The sequence below is a fragment of the Ovis aries genome, chromosome 8 (genome assembly GCF_016772045.2).
Source record: "Ovis aries strain OAR_USU_Benz2616 breed Rambouillet chromosome 8, ARS-UI_Ramb_v3.0, whole genome shotgun sequence".
Lineage (NCBI taxonomy): Eukaryota > Metazoa > Chordata > Mammalia > Artiodactyla > Bovidae > Ovis > Ovis aries.
The window spans coordinates 62,258,450-62,267,799 of NC_056061.1; the positions used below are offsets into that span (position 1 = coordinate 62,258,450).

General features: G+C 40.2%; 1 protein-coding gene across 1 annotated transcript in view; it reads right to left on the reverse strand.

The window, feature by feature from the left end:
* Window positions 1-4,062: 4,062 nt before the first annotated feature.
* Window positions 4,063-9,350, reverse strand: part of IL20RA (interleukin 20 receptor subunit alpha) — a 33,754-nt gene continuing 28,466 nt past the window's right edge. The window contains exons 6-7 of the mRNA XM_004011370.5: window positions 7,282-7,421; window positions 4,063-4,953 (exon numbers count right to left, since the gene is read on the reverse strand). Of these exons, the coding sequence (XP_004011419.3) occupies window positions 4,162-4,953; window positions 7,282-7,421 (932 nt within the window). The 3' untranslated portion in view covers window positions 4,063-4,161. The remainder of the gene's footprint in view (window positions 4,954-7,281; window positions 7,422-9,350) is intronic.

Genomic DNA, 9,350 nt, shown 5'->3' on the forward strand with positions numbered 1-9,350 from the left:
AAAAATTTAAAGCGTTAAGTTCAGAAAAAATAATTCATCATCTGTCATTTCAATAGTTCTAGTTTGAATAAGATTGGTGCTTCATAAAGTTAATCTAAGTATAGTTAAGACAGATACATATTTTTGAGTGAGTGAAAAGAAGTTATGAGAGAGTTCAGTAGGATTCTTTTTGGGAGAAAAACTGCAACTAGCTAATAGGCTGCTTGAAACTAAATAGTAATGTACCTTGCTGGTAATTTGTGTGTAGTCAACCTCTTCTTTTTTAATTAAAAATTTTAATGTATTTATTTTTAATTTAACTTTTATTTTATATTGGGGTATAGTCGATTTACAACACGGTGTACAGCAAAGTGATTCAGTTATACATACACATTTGAGATGCCTTTCCCATATAGAATACAGAATGCCTTTCCCATAGAAAATATTGAATAGAGTTCCCTGTGCTACAGAGTCCTTGTTGGTTGTCTATTTTATATATAGCAGTGTGTATATGTTAATCTGAAACTCCTAATTTATTGCATTATTTATCTAAAAATTATAGGCCTAAGTTTTTGAGCAAAGTCTTTTAAAAAAACACCATAGATAGAAGATTTATGGAAGATACAATGTGGGGAATCACAAAGGAAATAGAAAAAAAGTTCTTCTCAAGATAATTTAGCAAAAATTCATCTCAAGACATGGGGGTGGTAGTGTGTGGGCCAGGGAGAATTTGATTTATGAGCCAGGTGCACCGATCCACACTGATGGAGCCCTCTATTTGATGTTCTCATTAGATTTACCATGCTGCACAGACTTGTGCTCTGGGCTGTACAAGCAATTTTACCCTGCACCGATTTCCCTCTGAGATGAGTTCAGCCTGGGGGCATCTGATCTTGTCTGCATTGTAGGCTGAGGGGGAAATGCCCTTTTCACCTACTTCCTTCCCATGTGCGGTATTGGCACTAGGTCTCACTCACTTTGTAGTGAGCATGTTTTTATTCACCCGGTTGTTTAGAATTTATGGGGTGTGGACACAGAGCCATGAGCAGTTTTCATGAGGAAAGACCATCTGATGGAGAAGAGGTGTGAGAAACCCTAAAACTGATGAACAGCTGGGGAAAGGATGAAAGCGCTGGTCCAAGATTCTGAAACCTCAACTTCCCAGCTCCCTTGGGACCTCAGTCATAGGGATGGAATCTGCTGAGGCCCCAGAGGATGGCTTCTCCGAGTTGTTGAGGCTGTGGTCACAGAGGTAACAGGAAGCAGGATGGCTGCCACCCACACAGGTGCACTAAATCAAAGAATGCGCCACCTTTCCCCCATAAGACATGCCTACCATATGCTCACATTTGAATGTGTATATGTGTGTGTGTGTGTGTATTGCAAAGTACTGAAGAAACAAAGTTTTACAAAGGCTCAATACTTCTGATACGCTCAGAATGACAAGAACTGCAAAAGCAACTCAGAATTAGATTCCCTTTTACAAAACCACAGATGGATTTCAATCTGAAGGCACAATGTAGGAAGCAAATTACTATTGTACTTTTAGGGAAGAGAAACACAGGGAGGCAAGCTCTGCTTTTGAATCAAAGCAGTCATACGTCTAAATGGCTTGTCTTCTTGATGCTAAGCACATGTTTTGGAAGTTACTAATGATAACATGGAGAAGGAAATGACAACCCACTCCAGGATTCTTGCCTGGATAATTCCATGGACAGAGGAGCCTGGTGGGCCCCAGTCCAGGGGGTTGCAGAGTCAGACACAACTGAGCGACTAACACTTTCACTGATGATAACAAACACATTGCGCTCACTATGTGCTGGGCACTGTTCTAAGTGCTTTAAATGTTCTAAGGCTTTTTCATCCTTAAAATAACCCTAAGGTTGTTGTTATCCTCCCTACAATGAGCACGTTGTAGGACACAGTAGACGCTCAATATTTTGTGAATGAAATTAATAAAGCAAACAATCATCAATCTATTTTCTTTTTGCTCTTAATAGCAACTCATTCTTTCCCACTCCTGAACTTCCTTTATAATAGTAATAAATTTGTTCTTCAAAACTGGCTGTCTGTTTTGAAGCAAATGGTGAAGGAGAAGGGAATAGCTAATGGAATTTAACTAGGATAGTATTGTTTTATGATATACATTCGTTCCCACAGTATATTATGTCAAATCTTTCATACACTCTCTCTTACATATTTACGTAATAATACATTTGTTCTTCAAAACTAGCAGCATCATTTTTACAAAGACTGAGAAGAACAGGACACTCTGGTTAATAGAATTATGCTCTAAATTAAATCGCTAGATCAGAAGCTGTTTGGATTTGTGGACAATCTCAAAAGACCATGACTTCAGAATCCAGGGTTTTCTGTCTGTGCCAAGAACATAAATAAGAAAATATGGATATTATCTGTTTTCCTGAAAGAGCATCAATGGATCATGAGTTCATGATTAAAACAAACATACATTAAGGTAAATTATAAGAAATTGTTGAATCTGCAGGTCAAATATGAATAATTTTATATGGCTCAACTTAACAAGATTCTGTCATATTTTAACACAGTGTTAATACTGAATTTTATTTTCTAGTGAAGGAGGTGGGAATGGTTACTGAAATTTAGTTGGTATTGTTTTATGATATAGTTTCATTCTCACAGTAAACTATGTCAAAATTTTAATACACTCTCCCTTACATATTAACTCAACATTTCTTTAGTATGTGTTTACTGATTTTAAGATTATGTAGTTATGGGATATTCATTCACATAAATTCCAAAAAGTCTCTGGGGCACTGTCCATTCAAATATAATATTTAATATTGTAATAGTAACTGGAAGGACTGATGCAGAAGCTGAAACTCCAATACTTTGACCACCTGATGCAAAGAACTGACTCATTGGAAAAGACCCTGATGATGGGAAAGATTGAAGGAGGAGGATAAGGGATGACAGAGGATGAGATGGTTGGATGGCATCACCGACTTGATGATGAGTTAGAACATGATCCAGGAATTGGTGAGGGATAGGGAAGGCTATCGTGCTGCAGTCCATGGAGTTGCAAAGAGTTGGACACAACTGAGCGACTGAACTGAACTGAACTGAACTGAATGGTAACTGACTCAGCTACTAAATGTGTTTTGGTTTATAGACTACCTAAATATCTTTTTGAGAAACACATTTCCAGAAATAAATGTAAGACTATTATAAAATGTGACATTTTCTTTTAGGTTAATTCCCTACTAAAAAGCCCCCACTAGGTTATTGAGAGAATATTTTCTGAGTATAAAATAATAACAACACTATGTTTACACTCAGAACTTCTCCTAAAGTATTGATATATCCACTTAATGTAGTCCAAATCATGTGACCTCAAGATTTCTGCCTGATTCCTTCACTCTGAACATGGATTATTATGATTAAAGAGTGGATTAGGGTCTTTAAATGTGACCACTTCCCACCCATTTAGAGGTATTTGCAAGTTTTAAGTATGTCATCATTTGGGCAACAAACCAAATTCTAAAAAAGTAGCACTTGTATAATGAATGATCTTCATGGAATGTTTTTTATGTGCTATACACTTGGTAGGGGCTTCCCTGATGGTTCAGATGATAAAGAATCTGCCTGCAATTCAGGAGACTTGGGTTCAATCCCTGGGTCAGGAAGACCCCCTGTAGAAGAGAATGGCTATCCACTCCAATATTTTGCCTGGAGAATTCCATGGACAGAGGAGCCTGGCGGGCTACAGCCCACGGAGTTGCAAAGAGCTGGACATGACTGAGTGACTAACACTTTCGCTCTCACTTTCACAGTTGGTAAATGCCCAGGAAAAACTATACAAGTGTTAGAAAACCATAAATAAGAAGACTACAGTATACCCACCTGAATAAATTCTGACCAGTTTGGTCAACATTTTTGAATGTTTACAATGTTGAATGGGTACAAGGAGGGTCAGCCCCTGCACTCTGGGTGCCCACCATTGGTGCAGGAGACCCCCATGCATGACTAAATCACCCATATGAGGCAGAACTAAACAAGTGCTGTGAAAATAAAAGAAATAAGTGATTCTCACTGACACAGAAATCTGAGTAAACTTCTATCTCAGGTATTTTATTATTGGGTCACTTCTCTGCACTGACATGTTTTGTAACAGTAGAAGTCTGGCAAAGGGCCATTTGAGGGTTAGTTTTCCATTTGTACATATAATCCCCATTCTTCCTTGAATTGCATGAGATAGGCTCCATTTTCTTCCGGTGCCTTGTCTGGAGCCCGATCCTGATAGAGTCTAGATAAGAGGCCCTCCTCCCCGAGCCCCTCAGATTCAGGATGCCCACATCCCTCTGGGTCATGTTGAAAGCTGGGTAATGACGGTATACACAGCTTGCCAGTCTGAGGGTCCCAATCAACGAGTGTGGTGGATGGCTCCTCCTCTGGGGCCTCCTCTGTGTCCACATGCCCCTGCCGCAGGTGGTCCAAGTCTCTGAGCTGAGGGGTATATGAATACAGCAGTGTTTGTGGACCCAAGCCTGCTAAAGTTGCCTGTTGTTCAAATATCTTTCCTTGTAGGGACACCTCCTCCTGCAAATTGAACTCCTGTCCCCTAGGCCCCACAGAAATGTCGCTACTTCTTACATCATATTCATACTCAATGACTGTTTTATCCATGGGCGTTGTTCTGCCGGGTGGCTCTTGCTGGGTTAAGGAAGTCCCTTTGGAGCTTTTCTCAAAGTCATACACAGTGTCCACCACATGTGACACATAGCCCAGGTGTTCCACCTCCACATCCTCCCAGTGGGCTTCCTGGTCCTCGATGGGCTCATTCAGGTCTGACACATCACTGCTTTTTTCCATTACACTTATATCCTTGGGAGAAGTTTTAGAATCCTCCAAAATATTGAGGGTAATGAAGTTAATCACAATTTTTTCAGTAGGTACAAAAAATCTTTTGTCAAATTCATTTCCATAAATCAAAACCTAAAAAGAGAGAAGAGAACGGTTTTCATCTTTTCACTTTACAGAGACATTAAAAGCAGCTGTTAGTTAGAATTTATACTGTCCCCACATAGTTTTAAAGGCCTATACTTACCAACTCATGAAAGTGAAAGTTATGCTTGGAATACGCAGGAAACCTCCCTCACTTGGACCCAAGGGACCCAAGTTACATAAGATGCACAGGGCAGTGAAAAGTGGTTCCCTGGGCGGTCCCGATCTAATCCAAAGGTCAGGGTGTGATTGCCCCTTCCTCTAATTGGCTCAGGGCACTCAAGGGGGTTATTTCAATTCTAGAGCCTCATTTTAAAATTCTGTAAAATCAGAATTCCTGCTGTGTCCAGAGAGGTGAAAACAAATAGAGGTTTTGAAATTCCTTTGTTAATTACAGTTTGAAAATGAAAGTCACTCAGTTGTATCCCACTCTTTGTGACCTTATGGACGGTAGCCTGCCAAACTCCTCTGGGATTCTCCAGGCAAGAATATTAGAGTGGGTAGCCATTCCCTTCTCCAGGGGATCTTCCTGGGCCAGAGATCGAACCCAGGTCTCCTGCATTGCAGGCAGGTTCTTTACCACCTGAACCACCAGGGAAGCTCTAATTACAGTTTAAATGTATTTATCAATAAACTGTCCTCTGGGCCACCAGCTCTTTTCTGCATATACTCTGGACAGAAAATGTGGAAGGGTATGAAAACTAGGTGTAAAAAGGGAAGTAAGCACACGACTAGAGATGGTTTAACTAACTGCCCCCCTACACTATGCTATAGTAGGGCTAAAATTGGAAATTCACCTGCCAGTTCATAGCAGATGGAGAAACTCTAGATCATGGGAGGAAACGTGTTTAAGATTGACATTTTGCTGGAGATACATGGACAGTGCCAATTTAGACTGTTGATCATGAATTACGTCCCAGTTCTCATTGTTCACGCTATGATGTGATTTCATTTAACTGGAAAATAGGAACTCCAACATCATTCTGTTATGAAAGCGTTGGTTTCAAAAAGCCACACATGGTCAGTTCTCCTGTGCCTTTTCCTTCTAGGAAAGGTCTCCCTGTCTCATTAAAAAGCTAACTCTGAAACCTAAATGAAGGCAGAACAATAGAAATGTTTTAAAATAGAACAGAAATGCACATATGTATCGTATACATATGAACATGTATTTTGATAATTCCCAAAGAAATAATCTTTGTTTGTTAAAATTTGCTCAGCCCTTGGAAACCCTCTAGTACATGGTGTAGAAGCATGAGGTTTGTTCCTTCTTCTACTGTCTTGCTTCTCCTTGCTGTGAGTGATGAAGTCCTGGCCACTTTCCCCCTGAACGTGTCTCCACTCTGTCTGTCTCCAGCCCCTCCTCCCACTCTCCTCTTTTAGACTCTCACCTTCTCTCTCCTGGACAACTCTCACAGTCTCCTAGCGGCTTTTTTGTTTCCAGGCTTCCTCCCCTTAAAGTTGTCCTTAACACTATCCAGATGTATCTAAAACTCAATATTGACCCTGATGATTCCAACCCAAAACCCGACAGAGTTTTGCAAACACAATGAAGCCCAAGAATAGCACCTTGGGCTAGATAATTTCTTAAATAGCACCCCAATTCTCCCATTACTTGGCCTTACTCCCTCAGTCTCTTCTTTCATAGCTCCTTATCAGGAATCTTATGGTTTAGAAATATTATGTGGTTTTCCAAATATCCACCCACCTTTTGACTCTGCTATTTTTCCTGCCTGTGGTAGGTGCCCTAACTCTCTCAACATTCATGACCAAGCCCTGGCATGAAATTCCTTCTGATCTTCCAGGTAGGGTGCCACTGCCCTTCCTGTACCCTCAAGAGTCCCAAGAACCCAATATCATCTTAGTCTTCACATATCATTTATTTGTTTATAATTTGGCATTTTTATTTTTTAAAATTTAAATTTATATATTTTAATTGGAGGCTAATTACCTTACAATATTGTATTGGTTCTGCTGCACATCAACATGAATCTGCCATGGGCATATACATGTTATCATTTAAAAATTCTAGTTCCAAACTAGACTTAAGCATCTGGAGGGGCATGGATCATAACAATTTATCTGTGTATCTCAAGACCTAGTCTAATCTGTTCAGTAAATATAAAGTCTTTGTCAAAATAAAGGAATCTTTCTCTTTAGTTATGTTAATGAGCTAACCTAGTACAGACAGTGTTTTTAACTCATCAACTCTAACTTGAAACTCACTCTGCCCATAAAAGGAATGGTATCTGTTCTAGAAAGTCCTTTTCTATCTTCTTGGAGGTGTGTTAAAGCCTTTACCACAGTAATGCCTTTACTCACCAGATTTGCTGGGTGTTTCTCTTTGCCAACATGGATATATCTGTACATGGAGTAACCCATCACAGAGAAAAGAAACACAGTAACAGATATGGGCAAAACATACCAGAGGATGATTTTAACCTCCAATGCTGTTGTTTGATCTGTAAAAATAGAAAAGTGAGGTGGGGTAGATAGTTGTGATTTGGTGGGGTGGGAAAACAATGCTAATGTCAAGCGACTTTGCAGAGATCAGTTTAAAAATTAAGGTTTATCATTTATAAACTGAGAAGCTTGAGCTAAATAAGGGATCTCAGAATTCTTACTCTGTCTGATAATAGATGGCCTTAAGGAATCATCTGGACTTGTCTCAAACCTTTATGGCAAGGATACCTTAACAACCCGAGTCAGCAGATATTCCAACAGTTTATATTTGGCTATGAGACTCATACTGGTCCTTATATTTGAAGTTAAGTGTGTATTAAGGCAACTCAGAGCACTGCAAACCAAACAAAACCCTCTTGTGATGATCCTATTAAGCTGCTCCACGTTTCCACATCACTCATTAGACTCAATCTTTTCCATACATTCAGGAGAGGAGAAGAACATTGGTGTCATCTTCTGTGTAACAGAACCATCCCACACAGTTGGCCAGGCCTTCTGGTAGGTCTGGAGTGTGGGGATGCATGTAGGAGGTGGCTGAGGTAGTATGTGATGGGAATGGCAGTAATTCTCTTCCAGGTCCTACTGTCCTGTAGGTGCATGGCGAATTTAAAAGTCCATAGCGGAATGAAAAGATCTGCTGAATAGTTTTAATAAAAGTAATCCTGGATCACCACTGATCAGACTGTATGGTTGATGGACAAGACTCATTGTGACTAATTTATATTTGCTAAGCTTCTATGGGGTACTTGAAAATTGAAAGGGTTAATTTTACATGTCAATCTATGTAGGCCAAGGTACCCAGTTATTTGGTCCAACATGATTTCAGATGCTTCTGTGAAAACATTTTTTAGATGAGATTAGCATTTATATGAGTAGACTCGAGTAAAGCAGATTACCCTCTATAATGTGGGTGAGCCTCATCCAATCAGTTGAAGGCTTTGATAGAAAAAAGACTTGATTACTCCCCACTCCTCTGGAGGAGAGAATTCTGTTACCTGATCACTTTCAGACAAGAACTGTAACATCAACTCTTCTTTGGTTCTCCAGCCTGCTGGCCTGCCCTATGGATTTTGAATTTACCCTGTGCCTTCAAAATCATGTGATTCAACTCCTTAAAATAAGTCTTTTTCTCTCCCTCTTTGTGTATATACATATAAAGATTATGTATATTGTGTTCTCCAGAGAATTGTGACCAATACAGCTGTAGAAAAAGGGCAGCTTTAGCACAAATGACGAAAGTTCTAGGGCATTGAACACGTGTACTCAGTTGCTCAGCTGTGTCTTTGTGACCCCTATTGACTCTTTGTAACCCCAGGGACCCCAGGAGCCCACCAGGCTCCTCTGTCCAGGGGATTATCTCTGCATGAACACTGCAATGGGTTGCCATTTCCTCTTCCAGGGGAAGTTCCTGACCCAGGGATCAAACCCACCATCTCCTGTGGCTCCTGCACTGGCAGGTGGATTCATTACCACTGAGCCACCTGGAAGGCCATTCGTTACATACTAATACAATCAGCAGGAGTGTCCTGAGAGCATTCTAATCCATGCAGACATTGGATGCTCTGGATGCCTAGTCCTGGGAGCAAGCTGCCAAGTTACTGTCCAGTTAACTGTCCAGTTAAAAAATGGAAAGAGAAGCATCATGGACTTCTGGTCAACAAATGCCAGTAGGAAAGGTCCAGGTACATGGGTCTAACTGCAGGTTCTTCCACCCTGAAGAGTGCATCTGTCTACACGTTCCACATAGAAAGACGCTGATAATGCAGATACGGCAGGTGACTATCACCTGCTCCTACTTCAGGCTACAACTCAGCCCAGTCCTCTTTAAAAAAAAAAAATTGTATTGGAGTTTAGCTGATTTACAATGTTGTGTTAGTTTCAGGTATACAGCAAAGTGAATCAGTTATACATAAGCATATATCCACTCT